At 45.3% G+C, this 25472-nt stretch overlaps 1 protein-coding gene across 1 annotated transcript in view; it reads left to right on the top strand.

The window, feature by feature from the left end:
• Window positions 1–1089: 1089 nt before the first annotated feature.
• Window positions 1090–25472, top strand: part of LOC141096185 (sodium-dependent serotonin transporter-like) — a 188615-nt gene continuing 164232 nt past the window's right edge. The window contains exon 1 of the mRNA XM_073582648.1: window positions 1090–1382. Within this exon, the coding sequence (XP_073438749.1) occupies window positions 1175–1382 (208 nt within the window). The 5' untranslated portion in view covers window positions 1090–1174. The remainder of the gene's footprint in view (window positions 1383–25472) is intronic.

Raw genomic sequence — 25472 nt, 5'->3', positions numbered from 1 at the left:
AACTTTTATTTCTGTAACCTGGCACTGCTGCATTCATTCTGTGGACAGCACCAGTGGCAGTGGTGATGTCAGAACCAGAAGCTTTAGGCTATGTGTACATGTAGATTTTGGTCCTGCGGATTTTTCCGCTCGGATATCTAAAAATCCGCAGGTAAATACTCAGGTCAAAATACCTGCGGTTTACCTGCGGATTAGCCTGCGGTTTAGCCCTGCAGTTTCACACCTCTACAATGGAGAAGGTGTGAAACCGCAGCGGAATCCACACAAAGAATTGACATGCTGTGGATTTGAACCCGCAGCAATTCCACGTGGAAAAATCCGCAGCATGTGCACAGCGTTTTTCAGATTACCATTGAAAACAATGCTACTGTACAATGCACCTAAATCTGCTGCGGACCCGCAGAGCCTGAAACGCTGCGGATCCGCAGCAGAATACGCACCGTGTGCACATAGCCTTAGGTGGCGCAGACACTGTTTAGCCACTAAGATTAGGGTGGCGGAGACCTGTAGTGTCATTCAGTATGGCAGTATGGACGTGTTTGCCATCCAGCTAGAGTAAATCATTGCTACAATAATAAATGTTGTCTTTTGTTAACAAATGTATTTAACACCACACAGATTTTTGTAGTTTACGTGGTACCGGTTTAATTTTTTTTATGGTTGTACATCAACATTTGGTACACATACTCAATTGCTTCCTGACATGAATGACAAGCCTGCATAAGGCAATTAGGTAATTACAACAGCGTCTGCCAGCACAATTCATATATGATTGATTTTTTTTTTTTTTTACGTTTGAGAGATCCACCAGTATATGTTAAAGTTGCAAACAAATGTTAAGCCTGATACTTTATATCATTCTTGAAGATTTTGGAAAACCTTTAGAGGAAAAAAAATAGTTTACTCAATGAAACCGTCAAGTTGTTACTGTTTTTAGTCAAATTAGTGGTAAACGAAATAAGTTCACTAAAATTGCAGTCACAGTAGTAAAAAGGTATATAGTTGTTATATCTCATCTCCTCTAGTCAATTGGAACTATGCTTTTGGATGGAGAATCCACTTTATGTTGTGCCCTCCTCCTTTCACTCTCTGCCTCCCGTCAATCGGATTAAGAAATTCTCCCTGACTTACACTTATTCAGCTGAAATCCTGCCTGGTTTACCGGAGAGACATCATGTCTGAGCAGAACTCCACAGCTTCTGGAGACAAACACTCCAAACATGATGCAGTTCCTTCCAACACTTTACCACTTTCAATTTCTCAGACTGATTCAAGGGACAAGTGGAGCAAAAAGATGGACTTTCTACTCTCTGTCATTGGATTTGCAGTTGACTTGGGAAATGTATGGAGGTTCCCGTATATCTGCTATCAGAATGGTGGAGGTAGGTTATTTATTTGTCACTGCAACTTAAAATATTTGTTAGCATCAGTCACTTTTTATTTACTAATTGCATAGTTTTGAATAAAGACTAATCAAAAATTAGACAATACTAATGTCTAATATTATAATATTATTAATATATTAATGCAATTATTAATGTATCAATTCCCAGTGATTTGCAAGCATGTTTTTTTAAGAATCATATTTATTATATTGATTTTCAATTTATTTTTTTTTAAAGCAAACACAACTGATCGTTGTTATCGTACTTTGTGCATGTGTTTATTGGAAAACAGAATATTTACGTTTAAAATAAGCATAACCCTAGAATTAAACGATGTAAAAACATTTTTCTATTTTAATATATATTTTACAGTCACAGGTCAGATCTTTTCAGTATCCTGAATTTGGTTCAATAGAACCATGGAGAGTCTGAAGTTTGCTTTTGTAATACTGCATATTTTTACAGAAGCTGCAATTTTTTATTACAGTGTTTAATTATAGTGTTACTTAAGGAAAAAGTAATGCAATTAATTTGATTTATTAATCACTTTTATACAAAATTAAACAATTATGAAACATTTTGAATGGTATGGTATGCTACTACTTCCAATACTCTTTAGTACTTTTTAGATTATTTGTGGACAAGATGGATATATTCACTAACACATTTTAATATATTTTAAGTGATCACACCCTTTATATAGTTAATTATTATTACACTTTGACCACATTTTGCAGGATACAATAGAATTTTAAAGTTAGCGGAACATAAATGTGCATTACATCATACTGTCTACAGAAAGTTAGCTATAGAAAAGACATGTAACTTGTAAGCAAGTCTAACCAGCTGTAAAAGTTGGCCTATTTGGTAGTGTCGTATGCATGGTGGACTCAGGTAAAACTGTAGTCTGCACACTCAGGTACAAGAATTGAAAATTATTTTATATAAATGACAATTATGATATAATTTTCTAAAGCTAATACATATTCTTATTTACAGTAAATAAGAGACTCTTTGCTTTTGTTCAACCTTTGAAACGTTTTTCCATCCGTGTTCGTAATATAACTTATTGTAGTTTTTATATTTTTTTTCTAGTTGTGTTGTTTACAAGAGCTTAGTCTTGTCTAACATTTTACTTCCATGTAACAAATTCTAGTATTTTCAGCATACATCAATAATCATAAAATATAATTGGTCTTTTTTTTAAAGTAGCTTGTGTCATGCTTGCCGGTGGCGCAAGTGCTTCGTGGACTCACTGTGCCACCCGGCTGGGCTTGTCTAGGAGGAGCATAGCTAAGTGGCTATCTGGTGTTCACCAGAGCTCCTGAACTTGAAGTCAGGCTTAAGCTGCAGGTAGCCACCAGATACCACAGCTAGGCAGTTCCCAGTACCACAGTTGCCGATCCCAGGCATCAGGTTCACTGGACGAGAATACGGGAGCGAAGACACAGACTGGAAGGGTTCGGAGACTGACAGACTGGACAGTGTGGCTGGGGGCATCTATGCAGATGCACATGTTGCCCTTTTAAGAGTAGGGGAGCGTGTGCGCACTAGGCTTGCCACTGAAACCCCGTGTGGCATGCACAGGACGAGACAGAAAAGCATGATGACACTCTGGCTGCCGGGGTGGTGAGTATGCCAACATTCCCACATGCAAGGAGGAGGAGAAACAAGCGAGGGCGCCGGCAATATGTGTTACACTACCACTTTTATGCCCCCTCTTCTTCAGGCCTGCGAGGACTCCCTGCAGAGAAGATAGAGCCAGATTCTTCTTATTGAACTCCCACAACCTCTCATCAGGATTACATTCTCCCCAAGCCATTGGAAGAAAGGTTACATCTCCTACCTTCATCTTGGCCAGGATTCTTCTCACCCACCGGACATCCTCGGATCAGAATGGAGCGAATGAGAAAACAGGAATTACTCGAATTGCTGAGTCTCTCTTAGCCCGACAAGACTAGTTATATCCTTAGAAGAAACAAAGATGGACTGGGATTCCTCCTCCTGGTTGGAGAATAGAATAGACTCTGCAGATGCCTTTTCCATGATGTTCTGATCCTGTGACCAACTTAAAACAAAGGATACCTCTCTGGATCAATCTTCAAATTAGTCTCATCGAGGATATATCCTTGAGGCAGGGGGTTCCAGGAAAAAGGTCATCTGAACAATCAACCAAACAGGGTCGAGATATCGCCTGCGCTTCCCTTCTCTCGGAGACGTCAGTACATAACGGACAGGCAACTAGTAGACCTGGAGGAGAAGATGGTAACACTGGTGGCCAAGCTGGACAAACAGGGACCTGACACCTCTTGTGACACGACTGTCACGAACGAAGCACTTCTCTGGACCTCCAGTCTAGCACAGACTCATGAGTTCTCAGCCATGTAATGCTCCTATCTGGAGCTTTACTGGTTCTGTGGTGACTTGAACGACTTTAGATAGATCCTTTCCTTCAATGGTTGATATTCCAGTGGATTCTGTAGGCATTGGATGGGAATTTGATACCTACCCACGGCCTGCTGTAAGAAATTTCCTGCCAAAATGGAGTCCAGATAAACAGCTTGGATGAACTGGATACCTCCAAAGGACACAGATAAGTTCAGAGTCAGCGGTGAAGGATGTCCACTCAAACCCAGGAAAGCTTCACCTACTGGCCCTAGTTTTTGGAGTTTTTTTTAGACATCTCACCAATTCAAAGAATGAAGTTCTCCGTACTCTTGCACCCCAAAGCACACTCCCTTGTTCAAGTTAATCAAGATATCAGCAGATGGATTTTTTTATGGGATTGTTCGAGGGAATGTATTTGCTTCAAAAGATTTTCTATCGCATGGGTTTTTGCTTTCTTAAGACTAGTGCCTTCTGTGATTAGGACTCCTCTAATTACGCATTTTAGAGCTTCTCATTCGATGAGGAGGGGGGTATCATCCATTCCATGATTATGCAAGAACTCAGATGGCTTGTTTTACAGCATTTTTGGTGTTAATGTCTTCAAGAAGGTTTGCGTTTAAATGACATTGGCGTGGTACAGAGATATGTGGCTGAAAAGTAAAGAAGATGGGAGCATGGTCTGACCAGGTCATAGTGCCCACAGAAGTGGAGGGATCCCAGCTAAGCAAGTGATAACTAACCAAAAAGTAGTCGATTCTACTATATGAGTTGTGAACTGATGAGTAGTGGATGTAATCTCTATCTTTAGGATGTAAGACATGCCACACATACACTGCCTGCAATTTGAAGAGATTGTTTTTTCAAGGGGGATAATAGGATAGGGGGAATCTTAGACTTACCCACTGAGGAGTCCCACATCTTATCCAAAATCAAAAGGCCGTCCATAAAACCCTCCAGTCACCGCAGGTATCTCAGCCCGGTCCTCACCTGCTCTTTGCTTTGAAGATAAAACTTAGTTAGTGCGTAGATCTGATTAAAAAAAAAAGAGATTGTCAATAACAAAAAAAGTCTGTTATCATCAGTTTCAAGCCCTAGTAGGGTGAAAGGGAAATTTTTGTGAATAGCAATGCTGACCCCTTTATATTTAGCAATCAGATTCAAACTATGATACCAGGTTGTGTAGTACTGGTTCTTCATTTCTGGGAGGTGGTTACTTTTAAAATGGGTCTCCTGTAAGAAAAGAATTTGCACTCCCATTTTATGCATCCCATATAGTATTTGAGAACGTTTTTGAGGGACATTAAACCCTTTAACATTTAGAGAAGCTACCTTAATTGATGCCATGTCTGATATTACCAATTTCAGCTTAGTACAAGTGGATGGACAAGGAAGAAAGGACAGAGATAGAGAAGATATAGGTAAAGAATAAAGATAGAAGAGGTTGAAATAAGTCTATATAGAGAATAGGCCAAACCCTCGATCCTAGGCCAAGGATGTAAAGAAGGGAAAAGGAATCCCTGCGGTAGCAGAGTAATTCCCAAGAAAACTTGTATGAAACAATTCACCCTAATTGGGTAGTGTCTTTCAAGGTAACATTTAATAACTCCTGGGGATCTTGGCCTGGACAAAAGATTATAGCAAGCATATAAAAACGCTAACCAAAAAAAACAAAAAAAAAAAAAACCAAGAACCCCATGTTCCAACTATCACAAGGATCATGCCCATTTAAAGATGCATAACACTAGGCAATCTGTAAGGAAAATAAAATGCAGTAATTAACCCTATTAGAACATATCCTAGTGTTCATTCTTGACTGTTAGGTGTTTCTGAAAGTTGTGTTAGTCTATCATACTAACTATTGGTATCTACTTGTATGTTCATAAATCTTCTCACATTCACATGATGTAGATCGTATATTTGTGTCTAAATTATTAGTCTAAGGGATCAGTAGATTCTCCTTCAAAGGCAAGATAGATCGAATGACATCACCCTCGGATATCCACAGTACGGATCACATTATATGAAATAAAGTGTCTTATGATTCTAACAGGTCCAGTTACACCTAAGTCCACAATATAAACACTAAAAAAAAGATACTTGGTGGGTGATATATAAAATTCAATAGACAAGCTTTCAGTGAATCTCCTAGAATAAAACAGAAACAAACAGAGATATCATTGTTCAACTGGACGAGAACAAGAGGATGGTCGTCTTCTTGGTCTTTGGGATTGTTGTACTTGTTAACGATACAGTGGGGAAAAAAAGTATTTAGTCAGTCAGCAATAGTGCAAGTTCCACCACTTAAAAAGATGAGAGGCATCTGTAATTTACATCATAGGTAGACCTCAACTATGGGAGACAAACTGAGAAAAAAAAATCCAGAAAATCACATTGTCTGTTTTTTTTTCATTTTATTTGCATATTCTGGTGGAAAATAAGTATTTGGTCAGAAACAAAATTTCATCTCAATACTTTGTGATATATCCTTTGTTGGCAATGACAGAGGTCAAACGTTTTCTGTAAGTCTTCACAAGGTTGCCACACACTGTTGTTGGTATGTTGGCCCATTCCTCCATGCAGATCTCTTCTAGAGCAGTGATGTTTTTGGCTTTTCGCTTGGCAACACGGACTTTCAACTCCCTCCAAAGGTTTTCTATAGGGTTGAGATCTGGAGACTGGCTAGGCCACTCCAGGACCTTGAAATGCTTCTTACGAAGCCACTCCTTCGTTGCCCTGGCGGTGTGCTTTGGATCATTGTCATGTTGAAAGACCCAGCCACGTTTCATCTTCAATGCCCTTGCTGATGGAAGGAGGTTTGCACTCAAAATCTCACGATACATGGCCCCATTCATTCTTTCATGTACCCGGATCAGTCGTCCTGGCCCCTTTGCAGAAAAACAGCCCCTAAGCATGATGTTTCCACCACCATGCTTTACAGTAGGTATGGTGTTTGATGGATGCAACTCAGTATTCTTTTTCCTCCAAACACGACAAGTTGTGTTTCTACCAAACAGTTCCAGTTTGGTTTCATCAGACCATAGGACATTCTCCCAAAACTCCTCTGGATCATCCAAATGCTCTCTAGCAAACTTCAGACGGGCCCGGACATGTACAGGCTTAAGCAGTGGGACACGTCTGGCACTGCAGGATCTGAGTCCATGGTGGCGTAGTGTGTTACTTATGGTAGGCCTTGTTACATTGGTCCCAGCTCTCTGCAGTTCATTCACTAGGTCCCCCTGCGTGGTTCTGGGATTTTTGCTCACCGTTCTTGTGATCATTCTGACCCCACGGGGTGGGATTTTGCGTTGAGCACCAGATCGAGGGAGATTATCAGTGGTCTTGTATGTCTTCCATTTTCTAATTATTGCTCCCACAGTTGATTTCTTCACTCCAAGCTGGTTGGCTATTGCAGATTCAGTCTTCCCAGCCTGGTGCAGGGCTACAATTTTGTTTCTGGTGTCCTTTGACAGCTCTTTGGTCTTCACCATAGTGGAGTTTGGAGTCAGACTGTTTGAGGGTGTGCACAGGTGTCTTTTTATACTGATAACAAGTTTAAACAGGTGCCATTACTACAGGTAATGAGTGGAGGAAAGAGGAGACTCTTAAAGAAGAAGTTACAGGTCTGTGAGAGCCAGAAATCTTGATTGCTTGTTTCTGACCAAATACTTATTTTCCACCATAATATGCAAATAAAATGAAAAAAAAACAGACAATGTGATTTTCTGGATTTTTTTTTCTCAGTTTGTCTCCTATAGTTGAGGTCTACCTATGATGTAAATTACAGACGCCTCTCATCTTTTTAAGTGGTGGAACTTGCACTATTGCTGACTGACTAAATACTTTTTTTCCCCACTGTACATGTAGGAGTCTGAAGGAGTCAATGGGTTTGTGGGCCAATCAGATAGTAATTTCTGGCAGATCCAGGTCCTCTAGTAATGACCACAATCCGTGTAGGTTCATCAGAAAGAAAGTTCCATGCTGGTTGCGCACTTGAAATTGGAAGGGAAAACCCCACGAGTAGGGGACATATCTTTCTCTGAGAACTTCCAACAGTGGGCGCAGAGCCCTACGTTTTATTAAGGTTGACTTGGATAAATCCACCATAAAATGTCAATGGGCTCCATCAAAATCCATAGGTCCTTTGGACCAAGCCTGTCTCATAATTTCTCCTTTGGTTTTAAAACAATGAACTTGGCAAATTACATCTCTGGGGATGCCTGAGTCATTGTTGCAGGGTCTTAAGGCTCAGTGTGCTCTGTCAATAAGTATTTCTTCGGTAGGTGGCCTTTCCAAGAGCGTGTTAAAGATGCCGCAAAGGGTGGGAATAAGATCGTCTGTGCCAGTTGCCTCAGGTAAACTCCGTATGCGAATATTATTGCAGTGGTTTCAATTCTCAAGGTCCTCTATCATAACAAAAAATAATGAGTCAATCTGTGTAGAATGACGTTGTATTATTTGACTTTGCACCTTTTGTTCTGTGGCAGAGGAAGATTCCAACTGGGTCACTCTATCGGCGACTTGTGAGATTGACACATTCAGGCCTTGTATCTCTGACGTATATAGATTTTCCAAGCGGGTAATATAACTTTCCATATCTGTTTTGGTCAGAATATTCCTCCTTTGAGAATGGAGATCTTTGATTTCTTCCATCATCAATGCCAGATTCTGAGATGGTGTCACCGCAGGGGCATTAGCAGAGCTTGGTGAAGGTATAGAAGAGGTGTTGGAGTGGGTGTCTCTGCTTCCTCATCTTCTTTCATATTTTCTCTGGAGATATCCTCTTCCTCTTCTGAGGAAGGGAAGGCTATGTGAGAGGGAGGATCAGACGCTATTTTAGAACCTTGATCTGGGGCAGAGCCTGGCTTGTCTGTTAAGTATATTTGGATGCTGCCAGATCTGAAAGAAGCTGGTGTTAATGATGAGCAGGGGAGGGTTTCCTGCATTTCCTGCCCATATCCCATACACACTGGTCTTCCAGACTGCGGAGCCTAACAGTGTCTTTAGGGCACAATGTTTAGTTTTACTTCTTAACCCCTCAGTTACACAGGATGCAGTTTACTCTTAGCTATAAAGAGCCCAGTGGATTTTACATATACACTTCCCTTGGTTCATACAGAGGGGGCTCTGCCAGAGTTCAGCAGGGAGGATTTGTTGCTTCCAGTGTAGAAACAATCATCTCTCTTTTGCCCCCTTGCCTTCTTGCCTGACATGCACTTTTCTCAGAGTCCCAGAATCTATGTGGCAACTAGAAAACGTTCTGATAAGCACTGACAAGATTGAGGATGGGAGGAATGCTGTCCAGCCCTATTCACAGCGTCCCAAGACTTGATGTGGCCAGCCAGAGAGCAGAGCGTCCTGTTAAGTGCTGACAGGGGGAGGGTACACTTTCTCAGATTCTGTGTGAGTGTACACTTTCTCAGATTCTGTGTGAGGGTACACTTTCTCAGATTCTGTGTGGCCATCCTGGGACAGCCCTGATAAGCATTGCCAGGAGGGAGCACATGGGGAACTGAAGCACAGACATGCAGCTCACTACCTGCTTTTCTCCACACAGTAGGCTGCAGTATATCTGTCCCAAGGGGACCATGACAGTTTCAGCAGGAGAGATCTTGCTCTGCTGCAAGCTTGAAGACACACGGGCCTCTTCTCTCTCCTCTCACAGGCTTCCCCATCACCGCAAATACACAGCTGCTCATCCTCATCACCTCTCCTTTACTGCTACTCGATGCCTGATGTCCTAGAGCTCTTTTTTGCAGTGTTTAGCTTTGTCCATGGCCATTAAATCCCCCAGGAGCAGCAGGAGCTTAAGGGTATGTGCACACGCTGCGGATTCTGCTGCGGATTCGCCTCTGCGGATCCGCAGCAGTTCCGCAGACAGGGTACAGTACAATGTAAGTCTATGGGATTTACAATCCGCAGTGCACATGCTGCGGATTTTTCCCTGCGGAAAAGCTGTGGTTTGAAATCCGCAGCATGCCAATTCTTTTGCCGGATTCTGCTGCGGTTTGACAACTATTCCATAAGCTGAAATACATTTTGATTAATATTAACCCCTTCACCCCTCAAGCCTGTTTTCACCTTCATGATCAGCCAAAATGTTACAATTCTGACCAGTGTTACTTTTTTGGTAATAACTCTGGAACGCTTCAGCAGATCGCACTGATCCTCAGAAGGTTTTATCATTACATATTGTACTTCATGATAGTGCTAAAATTTGTTCGATATGTCTTGCATTTATTTGTGGCAATATCTGGAATTTGGCAAACATTTAAAAATTGTTGCAATTTTTAAACTTTTAATTTTTATACCCTTAAACCAGAGAATTATGACACACAAAATAGTTAATAAATAACATTTCCCACATGTCTACTATGCATCAGCATTATTTTTTAAACATATTTTTTTTTTGTTAGGGAGTTAGAAGGGTTAAAACTTAACCAGCAATTTCTCATTTTTTCAACAAAATTTAGAAAACCATTTTTTAAGGGGCCACAACACATTTGAAGCAACGTTGAGGAGTCTATATAACAGAAAATAGCCAAAAGTGACACTGTTCTAAAAAATGCACCCCTCAAGGTTTTCAAAGCCATAATGAAGAAGTGTATTAACTCTTCAAATGTTTCACATGAACTGAAGCATTGTGCAAGGAAAAATGAACATTTAATTTTGTTCATAATTTTTTTTTTTTATTTAGACCCAATTTTTTATTTTCACAAGGGTAACAGGAGAAAATAGACCACAAAATTTGTTCTACAATTTATCCTGAGCATGTTGATACCCCATTTGTTGGGAAAAACTACTGTTTGGGTGCATGGCAGGGCTTGGAAGAGGAGGGGCACCAATTGACTTTTTGAATGCAAAATTGGCTAGAATCAAGAGCAACGCCATGTCATGTTTGAAGATCCCATGATGTGCTTAAATAGTGGAAACACCCCACAAGTGCCCCCTTTTTGGAAAGTAGACCTCCAAGGAATTTATCTAGATGGTTGGTGATCACCTTGAACCCCAAGCTGCTTCACAGAAATTTATAACGTTGAGTCATGAAAATAAAAACATTACATTTTTTCCACAAAAAGTTTCTTTTAGCCTCATTTTTTTTATTTGAAAATATTAATAGGAGAAAATGGCCCCACAAATTTGTTGTGCTATTTCTCCTGAGTACGCTGGTACCCCATATGTTGGGGAAAACTACTGCTTGTGCACAGGGCAGGGCTAGGCAGGGAAGGAGTGACATTTTGGAATGCAGACTTTGATGAAATGGTCTGTAGGTGTCATGTCCCATTTGGAGATCCCCCGATGTGCCTAAACAGTGAAATCCTTCCCACAAGTGACCTTATATTGAAATTGATATAGTGTTTCCTGGTATGTGAATTTAATAATGTAGTGGAATATGTGAGTGTTGTAGAGCGCATCAGGTCGACTTACATTAGTGTTGTAAAGTGCATCAGGTTGGTATATGTGAGTAGTGTATAGTGCATCAGGTTGGCATACCTGAGTATTGTAGAGTACATCAGGTTGGCATACATGAGTAGTGTAGAGTGCATTGATTGGCATACATGAGTAGTGTAGAGTGAATTAGGTTGGTTTATGTGAGTAGTGCAGAGTGCATCAGATTGGCTTACGTGAGTTTTGTAAATTGCATCAGGTTGGCTTACGTGAGTGTTGTAAATTGCATCAGGTTGGCATACGTGAGTAGCGTAGAGTGCATCAGGTCAGCTTACGTGAGTGTTGTAAAGTGCATCAGGTTGGCATATGTGAGTAGTGTATAGTGCATCAGGTTGGCTTACGTGAGTGTTGTAAAGTGCATCAGGTTGGCATATGTGAGTAGTGTATAGTGCATCAGGTTGGCTTACGTGAGTTTTGCAAAGTGCATCAGGTTGGCATCAGTGAGTAGTGTAGAGTGCATCAGGTTGGCTTACATGAGTAGTGTATAGTGCATCAGGTTGGCATATGTGAGTAGTGAAGAGTGCATCAGGTTAGATTATGTGAGTAGTGTAGAGTGCATCAGGTTGGCATATGTGAGTAGTGAAGAGTGTATAAGGTTGACTGTGATACTACACATGCCCTATATATCTGGTGTGCATAGTCCATCACCACAATATTTGACTTCATATATGAGAGCCATGTTTAAATAAGGAAATACCTGGATATTAGTAGAGTACCCTGGCGTGAGCACCATACAGTCTGCTGGACTCTACTAACATCCAGGTATTTCCTTATTTAAACATCAGGAATACAACTGGGAAGAAAAAGCGCAATAGGGTCTTATCCAGTGACGATAGAGAGTAGGGAAAAAGTGAGATACACTCACCTTGCTGAGTTGCTTAATAGCAACACATGAAAGGCATGTAGCAGCAGGTGCACAGATACTGGTCAAGAGGACGACCACAGGTAGAAGGAAAAACGACGGGAGGTATTACTCATGCACTGCTGAGATAGAATCCTATAAATCAAATTGTTTATAAGAACAGGTTTACTAGTCAACGAGTTTCTCTTCATCAGGACAAACCAATAGTACAATATCAGAGCCTTACACGCCATCCAAATACTGCCGTTGGTTACCACCAGTTACCAACTGTTTTTCACTAGCAAGATAGGTTGGGTTACCTGGAGATTAATAAGGTTGTGTTTGCATTAAATAGTTCAAAATGAGTTCAATATAGTCATATGAGTTGGTAAAGTGTTACATTTGTATTTTTCCTGCAATATGGTACGAGCTGTCCATGGTGCTGTTCTTACATGTAGATTTATTTCATGCTATCGCTATGCAACAAAGTACTCACAAAAGTGGCGAATAGATACACCATGTGGCTTTTTCTGCTGTCAATCTTTTATGTTTCTAAAGGGCCCGTCACACTAAGCGAGATTGCTAGCGATATTGCTTAAGAGTTACCGATTTTGTGACGCAGCAGCGATATTGCTAGCGATATTGCTAAGTGTGATACTTACCTCCGACCGGCTCCCCGCTCTCTATCGTTGATCGCGCGAGAACGTCCAGGGCCGTTTCTCGTCGGCCGCTTCCTGCTGGCGCCGACGAGCGACGGGTGGACGCGGGCAGGAGGACTTCTTCATCGCCGAGTCTGACAGGTAAGTAACGACCGCTGCTGCATCGCTGGTGAGATCTGCCTGTTTGGCAGCTCACTAGCGACCATTTAGCGATGCACCAGCGATCCTGACCGGGTCGTATCGTGGTCGGGATCGCTGGTGCATCGCTAAATGTGATGGTACCTTAAGTGTTTTATTAGTTGTCTTTTTCTTGCTCATTACATATAAGTATATACTGCACTAAAACACATACTAATATATAAATAAATTTTACAAATACACACTACTTTCCACATTGGCCAAATCACTGCTCATAGAATTGTTCTTAACAATTTGAGAATATGTATTATTGTAAGCGTATTAAAATTATAAACATATTAAAAATACATACATTTCCATAATGTGGCAATTATTTAATGGGATTTGTTGTTGTTACTATTAGACATGTGGAACAGTCTTATTTGTTGTGCTTAATAGAAATATACAACACAGCCCAAATAATTGTTTTATATACAATAGAGCAGGAAATTCTGTCATTACTTACACTTAATGTTTAAGTGCCTTGTTTCTGAAGAATAATTTTCAAACAAATTAGATAGCTGGAAACAGGATAGACAACAGGAGCACAGCAAATGTGGTTACCTTTAAAAAAAATAGAATTAGACTTACCGGTAATTCGGTTTCTAGGAACCTTCCACGACAGCCACCTTGGAGGTTGTCTCCTCGCCCTAATAGGGGACAGGAACACAAAGAGGTTAAATAACCCTCCCCTTCCTGCTACCTCAGTGTTTTTTCTGACATACTAGCATGAATAGTTACCGCCAGTAGAGCAGGAATCATCAGGCAAACATATCATATAGGGAGGGAAATTAGTGCTGTCGTGGAAGGTTCCTAGAAACCGAATTACCGGTAAGTCTAATTCTATTTTCTCTAGTCACCTTCCACGACAACCACCTTGGAGTCATGCCAACGTTAATTTTTCTAGGGAGGGACTACGGCTTGCAAGAAGCGTCTGCCGAACGTTAGATCCCTATTGAAATCAAGTCTATAGTGCCTAGTAAAGGTGTGCACAGAGGACCAGGTGGCAGCTCTGCATATCTGCTCCGAAGACGTATTTCCCCTTGCTGCCCAGGACGTAGCGACTGATCAAGTGGAGTGGGCTGTTAACGACTCAGGAGGAGAGAGATGTCTTGCAGAATATGCCAGAGAGATGGACTGCTTGATCCAGCCCGCTATCGTGTTCTTTGCCGCTTTCTTCCCTTTGTTTCTTCCTGAATACTGGAGGAACAGGTTCTGATCGATTCTCCAATCCCTGGTTGCCTAGAGGTAGCGGAGAACTACCCTGCGAACGTCCAGGGTATGAAACCTTCCCTCCTTCGGATTAGAAGGATTTGGGCAAAATGAGGGCAACACGATATCTTGGCTTCTATGAAAGTCTGACACCACCTTGGACAAAAAGAAGGGGTCTAGACGTAGTATTATACTGTCTGAATTGAGTAGGAGGTAAGGTTCCTGTACTGATAGGGCCTGTAGCTCCCCCACCCGTCTAGCCGATGTGATTGCCACCAGAAACACTGTTTTGAGTGTAAGAATCTTTAATGAGATTTCTGACAGGGGCTCAAACGGGGCCTGTGTCAGGCTGTTGAGTACTAAATTTAGATCCCAGGGGGGAACCCGATTAGGGAGTGAAGGGCGAATCCTGCCGGTCGGGTTCGGGTGTAGTAAGGGACCCTGAAACAGGAGGTCGGTCCTTTGGGGTAGAAGCAACGGACCCACTTGGGCCATGTCCAACAGAGCGCTGTACCAGCTCCGCCCTGGCCACATGGGAGCTACTAGGATCGTTGTGACTCCGTCTGCTCTTATTTTTTGTAACGTTCTTGCCAGCATCGGGATTGGGGGAAAAGCGTAGGCCAGTCTGAAGACCCATGGATGGGCAAATGCATCCGTCCCCAGGGCTCCGTACTTGGGACTGAGGGAGAAATAAGTCGCTACTTTTGCATTCTGCGCATTCGCGAACAGGTCGACTTCTGGGTCTCCCCATTTTGAGGCTAGGGTCTGGAAGACCTTCTGGTTCAGACACCATTCTCCTGGATGGATGTCCTTCCTGCTCAAGAAGTCTACTTTGATGTTTTCCGACCCCTTCTGGTGTACTGCGGAAATGGATAACAGGTGCTTCTCTGCCCACAGGAAGATTCTTGTTGCTACTTTCTTTAGACTGGCATACTTTGTGCCCCCTTGGTGTCTGAGATATGCCACAGTGGTCATGTTGTCGGAGTATATCCGAACATGATGATTCTTGACCAGGGCTGATGTGGCTTTCAGTGACTCTTCCACCACCGTCAACTCTCTTAGGTTTGAAGATACAGATCTTATGTTCTGGGGCCACTGCCCCTGAAAATACGAATCCTCGACCACAGCCCCCCAGGCTGGCATCGGTACATAGTACTTTTAGAGGAAGTTGATCCCAACTTACTCCTCGTCTCAGGTTTCGGTAACTCAGCCACCACCAAAGAGTCGCTTTTACATGTCCTGGAAGCAGAACCTTTTTTGATAGGTTGTTGGGATACTTCGTCACGTTCATCAGGACATGTGATTGGAGGACTCGTGTATGAGCTTGTGCCCAGGATACCAACTGAATGCACGCTGTCAGGGAACCCAGGATGGACATGGCGTCCCTCAATGTTAGCGCCCTTTGGTCTCTGAACCTGATTATTTTTTTCCAAAGGTCTTTTTGCCGATCTTCGGGGAGAAAGGAGGTTCTTTTCTCCGAATCCAAGAGGATCCCCAGGAATTTCCTCCTCGGGGAAGGATAGAGGGCCGACTTCAGGAGATTCAGTATCCAGCCTAGGCCTTCGAGTATCTGTAGGGTTCTTGATACGTCCTGATTCAGCCGGGTTACCGATGGTGCGATGATCAGCAGATCGTCTAGATACGGCACAATACATATCCCCTGAAGCCGGATAGAGATGACTGCTTCCCTCATGATCTTTGTGAATACCCTTGGTACTGGGGATACCCCAAATGGCAGGGCTTTGAACTGGAGGTGGCTGATTCCTCGGTCTTGGGAAACCGCGAACCTCAGAAACTTCCGGTGATCTGGATGAATGGGCACGTGGTAATACGCGTCCCTTAGATCTTTCGTAGCCATTTGCCAGTTTTGCCCAATGAGCGGGATCACTGACTTCACCGATTTCATCTTGAACCTTCGGTACTTGATGAAGTGGTTCAGGGGCTTTAGGTTTATTATGAGCCTGTGTTTTCCTGAGGGTTTTTTTTATCAGGAACAGGCGAGAATAATGTCCCCTGCCCTCCTCTTGCGGAGGTACATATGAGACCACTTCTTCCCGTAGGAGTTCTTCTATCTGACGGAACAATATTTTCTGCAGACTTGGGGACTGTGCCGGGGTAATTCTTAGGGCGTTTGGGGGGGTGCTCGAACTCCAGCTTCAGCCCATATTGTATAGTGTGCAGGACCCACTGGTTAGAGGTCGTGGCCTGCCATTGGGTGAGAAACTGTGTGAGTCGACCCCCTACCCGGGAGTCACTGCTTCTCCGGGGGCTGCTGCTGTTGGGGCACAAGGATGTTTCTTCCTTTACCCCCTTTCGGGTAGCTCCATCGACCCATCTTGCCCTTTCCCCTGAATGGCCTCTGGGAGGTCTGCTCTCTTGAGGGACGAAAAAGCCGGATTACTTACCGGTAATGCTCTTTTAATGAGTCCACGACAGCACCCACTTGGAGAGAGGGATCCGCCCATAGGAACAGGAAACCTACAGAGATAAAAGAGGGCGGTCCGCCTCTCCTCCTCAGTTGGATTTCAGAGTACCCGGAGGACCGCCAATTATTAGGCCATTATATTATTCAATATTCTAAATTTATTAACTTTACAACTAAGATGGTGTATATCCATTATGTTAACTTCTAGGGAGGGTTAGTGAACGGGTGCTGTCGTGGACTCATTAAAAGAGCATTACCGGTAAGTAATCCGGCTTTTTACTCTTCGCCACGACAGCACCCACTTGGAGAGACTTTCAGAGACCTTCACTTGGGAGGGACCACCGTGCCGAGGACCGCTCTACCAAAGGCTATGTCCGATGAGCATGATAAATCAAGCCTATAGTGGTTATAAAAGGTAGAGAGCATTGACCAAGTAGCAGCCTTACATATAGACTCGATTGCGACGTCTCCCCTCTCCGCCCAAGAGGAGGCCATAGATCTGGTGGCGTGTGCCTTGATACCCTCCGGAGGATCTTCATTGCTCGCGGAGTATGCCAGGCTGATCGCATCTCTGATCCATTGAGACAGAGTACCCCTTGTGACCTCATATCCCTTCTTTTGGCCTGGAAGGAAATAAACAGAGCCCTACTCTTCCTCCAGCTGCTAGACCTCTCGATATATTGTAGTACTGCTCTTCTAACATCTAGCGTATGGAACTTTTCTTGGAGTAGAAGGGTTACTAAAAAATGAGGGGAGGTGGATCTCTTGTGATCTATGAAACTTCCTTGCTACCTTTGGTAAATATGAGGGGTCTGGTTTTAATTTTAACTGGTCCTGGATTGTCAACAGAAAAGGGGGTTCTATTGAAAGTGCTTGTATGTCGCTAACTCTTCTGGCTGAGGTTAGTGCCACTAGCAGTACTGTTTTGAGAGATAGATGCTTAAGGGATATTGAGTCTAATGGTTCAAATGGAGGGAGTGTAAGGGCCTCCAGCACCAGGTTCAAGTCCCAAGGAGGGACTCTAGGTATGTGTACCGGTTCACTTCGCTCACAGGCCGAGATAAATCTGGTTATCCATCTATTGCCTGCCACGTTATAACTATAGAGGGCCCCTAAAGCCGACACATGGACTTTTAGTGTGTTAACCGATAGTCCTAAATCTTTCCCCCTCTGTAGAAATTCTAGGATTGCTGTTATCGGGATTTCTCTGGAGCCAGGAGCTGTGTGAAACTCTAGGAATTTCTTCCACACCCTGGTGTAAATTTTCGTCGTAGCCAGTTTCCGACTTTGTAAGAGAGTTTTGACTAACCCCTCCGAGAATCCTCTTGCTCTCCACATTTCCCTTTCAAGTTCCAGGCCGTCAAGTGGAGATTGTCCACTTGAGGATGGAAGAATGGCCCCTGCGAGAGGAGCCTGGGGGTTGAAGGAAGCACCCAAGGGTCTGTCACTGACATTGCTTGCAGGCATGAAAACCACGGCCTCCTGGGCCAAAATGGCGCTATTAAGATTATTTGCGCTTCCTCCGCCCTGATCTTCCTGATCACCTGCGGTAGTAGTATGATTGGGGGGGAGGCGTATGCTAGTTTGAACTGCCATGGGGCTTGGAGGGCATCCAGGATTTCTGGACTGTTTGTCGTATTCAGAGAGGCGAATCTCCGCACCTGCCTGTTTCCCCTGGTGGCGAAGAGATCTATCTGGGGAAGACATTAATGTGACTGATCGAGTCCCGCCTTGCCTGTTCAGATATGTGACCACTGTGGTGTTGTCTGACAGGATTCTCAGGTTCTGTCCTTGTAACTGTGGAAGGAAATGATGAATCCTGCTCTTCCCTTATACCCCATAAGCCTTGGGTGAAGGTGCTTCCCATATGAGCTCCCCATCCTGTGGGGCTGGCGTCAGTAGTAATTATACGGGAGGGTGTTATCACCCATGGCACTCCTCCCGATAGGTTATGCTCCTCTAGCCACCATGCTAGGGAGGTTAGGACCGTCTAAGATAAGGCGATTTTTTTTCCCCAAATTCCCATGGTCCTGAGTTTCCTCCAAGAGGATTTGTTGCTGTAATTCTCTTGCGTGAAATTGGGCCCACTTCCCGGGATGCAGGAAGTAAGGGACCCCAGGAGGGACATTGCCTCTCTTAAAGATATGTGTGGTTTGTCTATTGCTGACCTGACATTCGTTTTAATTGCTGTAATCTTTACCTGTGGCAGCAGACATTTTTGGCTTATGGAGTCTAGCTGAAGACCCAGGAAGGACTGACCTGATTGTGGTTCGATTCTGGACTTCTTGAAATTTATTACCCAACCAAGAGCCTGTAGGGACAAAATTGCATCAGCCACTCGTTCATTACATTGTCTAGTTGAGTTTCCTATTGTCAAAAAATCATCCAAATAGGGAACTATCAGTGTATCCTTTTGTCGTAAGAAAGCCATTACTTCCAGCATCACCTTTGTAAAGACTCTTGGTGCGATGGAAAGGCCGAATGGCATGGCTGTGAATTGAAGGTGTTGTATGGTGCCCTCGAGGAAGACCGCCACTCTGAGGTATTTCTGGAATCTGTAATGGATGGGAAGATGATAATAGGCATCTTTCAGATCCAGGCCTGCCATCCTACAATTTGGGAAAAGGAGCTTAATTGTAGATCTAATAGACTCCATTTTAAATTTATGATTTATTATAAATGAATTTAGTTTCTTTAGGTTAATTATCATCCTGAAGGAACCATCGGGTTTAGGTATCAGAAAGAGAGGGGAGTAAAATCCTCTCCCTTCCTGTCCTCTAGGCACCTGGACCAAGACTTTTTTGTTCAGCAGACTGAAAATCTCAGTCTCTAAGGCCCGTTGTTGGACTGGGGAGCTGAGGGACGTTACGATGACTGAGTTACGGGGCACATGATGGAACTCTAATTTTAGTCCTTCCCTAATAATGCCTAGGGCCCAAGGACTGGCCGTGATTTTCTCCCATTCCTGAAGGAAAAATTTTAGTCTCCCTCCTACTGGAGGGACTGGTTCTTTAGCTCCGATCTCTGCGGAAGGAGGATCCTCTAAACATAGCACCTTTGCCTTTCCCTTCCTTCGTGGTCCAGCGATTTTGCTCTGTTGGTCTTCCCCTACCAAATGGTCGTCTCCTAAATGCCCTCCTATAAAATGGGAGAGAGGGGTTAGGGAATCCTTTTTTCCGTTCCTTTGCTTTAGCAAGGATTTCATCCAAAGCCTTTCCAAACAAAAACTCACCCTCACAAGGTATGGCACAGAGCTTTGCCCTGGATTGGGTGTCACTTTTCCAGCTCTTAAGCCACAGGCTACGCCTGGCGTTATTAAGCAAGCCTGCTGTTCTGGCTGACATGCGTAGTGAGTCAGCCGATGCATCTGCTATGTATGCCGCTGCGCCACGAATCAGTGGTATCGCAGCTCGTAGCTTCTCTCTGGAGACTTTTTGTTCTACTTGTTGGTCTAGCTGATCAATCCAGACCAGCATAGAGCGAGCTGTGCATGTACTGGCTATTGCCGGCTTAAACGTGCCCGTAGCTGCCTCCCATGCCCTCTCTGAAGGGATACCTTCTTTTTGACGTCGAGGGAAGATAACCTCTCTGGTCCTGCTTCTCCCATTCCTTCCTCACTAGGGCTTTTATCGCTGGTATAACTGGAAAAACCCTTCTCCTCCTATGTGTCAATCCCGCAAACATAATGTCTTGTGTCGTCTGCTGTTCTTTAGTGTCTGCGCATCCCATGGTGTTTCTCACTGATTTCACCAGGTTGTCCATGTTATCTAACGGAAAACATGAACGTCCCTCGATATCCGAGGAAGATGATGATGTAGACGTATTGGAGCTGTCTGAGACTACTGCTTCGTCCTCATCCGTATCTAAGCTAACCGCAGTTGGCTTGTTAGTCTTAGTTTTCTTAGATATGCCGCTAGACTGGGTTAGGGCCTGTAACTCCTCTTATTATAGCCCTTACGTCTGTGACTGGTGTTGAAGCCTGTTTTGCGGTCTCAGTTATAGATTTTTTGCACAGCCTCTTTGTATAAGAGTCCGGTAAGGGACGTGTACAGAGGACACATTCTTTGTTTTTTGATTTTTCTTTCTTCTTAGCCTACGGTGGACGTAGCAGATTTTTTTTTTTGGGGAGAGAGAGAGGGAGAGAGAGAGAGAGGAGAGAGAGATTCTTTAACAGCTTGATAGGCAGAGAGTCGTCCATTCACCCAGAGAAGCTGTAGGTACCGGCTCAGGAGGCTGAGAAGGGGTTCTATTGGCATGGGTTCTGTGGCTCCTATCCGAGGAGCCTCGATGTGAGTGATCCTTGGCTGCCGCTGTGTCACCTCCCTGGGGATGCGTGTCCTGTCTTGGGGAAAACATGTCTGCACGCTCTATCCATATCCCCACCGTTTTTTTATATCCCCTTCAATACCTGGTACCTCCCCCTCCCAGGTGCGCCTGCCTGCGGCGCGCTCATTAACCTGCGACCGGCCTGGAAATACAGTCGCCGGCGCTGCTGCATTAAACCATCTTTTTTTTTTTTTCCTGGAGGGGGCGGGGAGTGCTCTTCCCTCTGATCTCGCGCGGCTGTGTGACACCGCGCATGCGCCGTCGACTGAGGAACCTCCGTTAACCCGGAAGTTCCTCCTTACCTCCTCCCAGCGCTGTATGTGCGTCCTTCCTGACGCTGAGGCCTAGAACGCCGTGGATGCTTACTTCATCTCGGCTCTGCACTCCCATACGAACCAGGATGGCTGTCTCCAAAATCCCGGTGACGTGCATAATATACCAGAAAACCCCCGGTCGGCTCCACCCGGTACCGGTGTTTCTCCTTGCGCTACCGCTGTCTCAGACGAGGAGGGAGCTGGACTCCAGCACTCCCCCGATGCTGCTTCTGGACCGGAACCCCTGCCGTTCGCACAGACACTGCACAGGCGGTTCCTTGGCCCAGGTATGTCTTCTCTGTAGAAATCCTGTGGTTCCTATAGGAACAGGAAACCAACTGAGGAGGAGAGGCGGACCGCCCTCTTTTATCTCTGTAGGTTTCCTGTTCCTATGGGCGGATCCCTCTCTCCAAGTGGGTGCTGTCATGGCGAAGAGTAAAAAACCGCCTTTTGGTGGATTTCTGTTCCGACAGTGATTTATTCTTGTCTGAGGCCTTCTCCAGGCTATCATCTTGGAGCAGCCCAAACACATGGTGTCCCTGGAAGGGGATAGCACACAGTTTCATCTTGGAGGTGATATTACCCCCCCATGACTTCAGCCACAAGGCTTTCCTGGCTGAGTTCGAAAGGACAAGGGACCTTGCTGCTACCCGTACTGTTTCTCCTGAGGCATCAGCCAAATACCCCGTTGCCTTCTGGAGGATTGATAGGGAGTCTAGGATTTCCTCTCTTGGAGTGCCCCCCGATAGGTGATCTTCCAGCGTGCGTAGCCAGAAAAACAAAGATCTGGCTACGCAGGTGGATGCAATATTTGCTTTCAGCAGGTTCGTAGAGGCCTCCCAGGACTTTTCAAGATGGCTCTCTATTTTGCGATCCATTGGATCCTTCAATTGGGAGGCATCCTCAAAGGGTAAGGACGTCTTCTTAGTGACCCTAGATACTTGGACGTCTATTTTAGGGATCTCCCAAACAGAACTATCACCCTCTAGTGGAAAACGGTTTTTCAGCTCAGAGGGCACAGTAAGTGCCTTCTCGGGGGAGGACCACTCCTGAGCTATTAAATCCTTTATAATCTCATGAACTGGGAAGCCCTTTCTACCTCTGGGTTTCAACCCTCCAAACATCTCATCCTGGACTGAGAGCTTGATCTCCTCCTCCTCTAATCCCATGGTATTTCTCACCATGGATACTAACTCCTCCATATCCTCCGAGGAGAAATAATATTTTTTCGCATCATGACTGGAGGTGGACGTGGAGCCCTCATTTTCCCAAATATCCTCCAATCCGGAGGAACGGACCTCTCCCGAGTCTGAGTCAGCCTCCACGGGTGCCCTTTCCCTCTTTTTGAGGCCGGGCCCTGGGCCTCGGGGGTCTGGGCTGCTATGGAGGCCTGAACCTCCTGCCTAATGAGAGTCTTTATGCTGTCAAACAGGGAGGGTTGTTCGGTACGCAGGTTATTTTGCGTACAGGATTGGCATAACATCTTTCTGTAGTCAGAAGGAAACCTGGCACCACAAATACCATACTTGCAGGGGTTTTTAGGGGTAGAGGCCTTGTCTTCCTGCAAGAAGAAGAGAAGGCTTACTCAGACCTGTGCCACCGTATTTTGACAGCCAAGGGACCTGGCCCTGCTACTCACTGTAGGAGGGGGAACGCTGGGCTCCGCAGATGCTGCCGCTGAGTGCTTCTCACCATCCATGTCCGTACACACCACAGACACACTGCGTTTACCTGGAGCTGCTGCACCCTTTTTAAGGGTGTTGCTGGCGTTCGTTCTCTGGTGCTCCTCCCTCCTCCTCTGTCCCTGGGGAGGACATTGGTCGACCCCCGCCGCTGTTGGAGCCATTTCCCGTGTCCCCCGGGCGCCGGCGCGCGTTTCCCCATTGCAGGACGCTGGAGGCCGCAAACCGGAAGTGCGAGTCATCACTACTTCCTGTCTACTGCCCGCCCCCTCTGGCGCGCGCGCCGGCTTCCCCATGCAGCACTGGAAGGAGGAAGGACGCCGGGGAGCTGTGCAGGACCCCGGCAGGCACCATACCGCCCCGCTTTATCCCGGAGGGCGCGGGAGGGGCGGTCATGTCCCGAGTCACACCGGTGGTGGAGACGGAAGCTGCACATGGAGGAGAGGAGAACCCCCTGACCTCGGCTGCCAAGCTTCTGGTAAGTATCTAGGGCTCCGCTCGCTGGCCACGGCAGCCCCTTGTGACCTCTTCATGCCCCGATAGGGGACAGGAAAAACACTGAGGTAGCAGGAAGGGGAGGGTTATTTAACCTCTTTGTGTTCCTGTCCCCTATTAGGGCGGGGAGGCAACCTCCAAGGAGGCTGTCGTGGAAGGTGACTAGAGAAAAATGAAATAGAAACTTTAAAAATGGAGTGCAGAGTGAGTAAGGAATTGTTAAAAAATATATTGGTTTAACTGATAAAGTGGTGTGTGAAGCCTCGTCATTGATACCAATTAATTAAAATGGTTCTCTTATTTCACTGGGGAACATTTTTGAACATAATTTTTTTGGAGTTCAATTTTTATGCTGATTTAGACTAAGATAGACATGCTGATTTCAATTATCTCAATTGAGGCTCACTGCTTCTCCCATTCAGAGTTTAAAGTACTATTTTTTGCTTACATTTGTACTTTCTCCCCACAGAAATAAAACAAAAATGTTCTAACCCATGTCCTTCACACTCATGCCATGTGCAGTTTGTCAAGAAATCCCAGGGGTTGTCTCTTTGATGCTAGAATTAAATCCCGAGTGATATAATAAATCAGGATATCCACCATCCAGGGCACCAAAAAGACATACAATGGGCACACGAACATCAAAACGAGACCATGGTGCAATGGAAGAAGGTGGATTGGTGTGATGTACTATGTGTCGCGTCCGTCTGCAAGTCTGGGCTGCAGACAGACAGCGCCCCGAGTAGCACCGACACCCTTTACCCCTATACAGGGATCTGGATTTACTGCAGAGCCCAGGAAGCGCTGTCTGAACAGGAGCAGAGTGCCAGAGCAGAACGGTCGCAATAGAACAGCAGGAAGGGAGCCAAAAATGGAGTCGGAAACCAGGCGAGCAGTGGAGGTACAGAAACGGCAGGCAGAGGCAGAGTCGAGAGTCCAGGCAGAGGTCAAAAACCGGGAGAGTAGCGGAGGTACAAAATCGTCAGGCAGTAGAGGGGGTCAGGAATCCAGGCCAAGGTCAGCGTCAGTAATCAGGAGAAATGCAAGGTACAAAAACGGCAGGCAACAGAGTAGTCAGAAGTTCAGGCTGAGGTCGGAGTTAACGATAGGCAATCACAAGTAACACGTAGGGGAACCAAGAATATATCCGGCGGCTTGCAAGCCCAGTCCCAAGGTATTTGAGGGATCAGGTCGTCCCTCACAGGCTCCCGGGCTGGTGATGTCATCAGGACCGCCCCCAGGACCAGACCTGATGATGATGCACCAGCCCCTTCATGACTGACAGAGGAGCGGAGTCTGCGTCCAGTAGACGCCTGCGCAGAAGCCCTTTCATTGTTGCCGCCCTCACTCGGGCGCGAGCCACGGCGTCTCCTAGTGGTTGAGGGCGGAACTGCAGGCCCCGAGATCGACGACGACATGTCAGTCCGGCGTCTCCTGGTGGCCGAGGCCTGGACAGCAGGCCCCGAGCCCGAGGACGGCGTGACAGTCCGTCGCCTCCTAGTGGCTGAGGGCGGAACAGCGGGCCCCGAGTCTGACGGCGACGTGACAGTACCCCCCTCTCCAGGAGGGGCCTCCGGACCCTCAAAACCCAGTTTGTCAGGGTGAAGGAGATGAAATCTCCTAATTAATGCCTTGGCATGGATGTTCCTTGCGGGGACCCAGGACCTCTCCTCCGGGCCGTAGCCCTTCCAGTGTATAAGATACTGTATGGAGTCTCTCACAAGGCGGGAGTCAAGGTTACCCTGGACTTCATACTCCAAGGACCCTCCGACCGAAACAGGAGGAGGAGGGGACTGGACAGGGTGAATTGGGGAGCGATACAGTTTGAGGAGAGACTTGTGGAACACGTTAGGTAATTTAAATGACTGCGGAAGTTTCAAACGGAAGGCTACCGGGTTAACCACTTCTATAATTTCATATGGGCCGATAAATCTGGGACCCAGTTTGGCAGACGGTACTTTCAGTTTGATGTTTTTAGTAGAAAGCCAAACCTTGTCCCCAACCCCCAAGTGTGGCCCCTTGGACCGTCGTTTGTTTGCAGCTGAAGCCTGTCTAACTTGAGCCCCTTTCAAATTCGTATTTACTTCAGACCATATTGTTTTCAAGCGATGTATGTTTTTCT

This window comes from Dendrobates tinctorius, unplaced genomic scaffold (genome assembly GCF_039654945.1).
Source record: "Dendrobates tinctorius isolate UK_male_01 unplaced genomic scaffold, ASM3965494v1 ptg000073l, whole genome shotgun sequence".
Lineage (NCBI taxonomy): Eukaryota > Metazoa > Chordata > Amphibia > Anura > Dendrobatidae > Dendrobates > Dendrobates tinctorius.
Note: the sequence above shows the minus strand (reverse complement) of the source record. Positions and strands in the feature narration are given on the sequence as shown.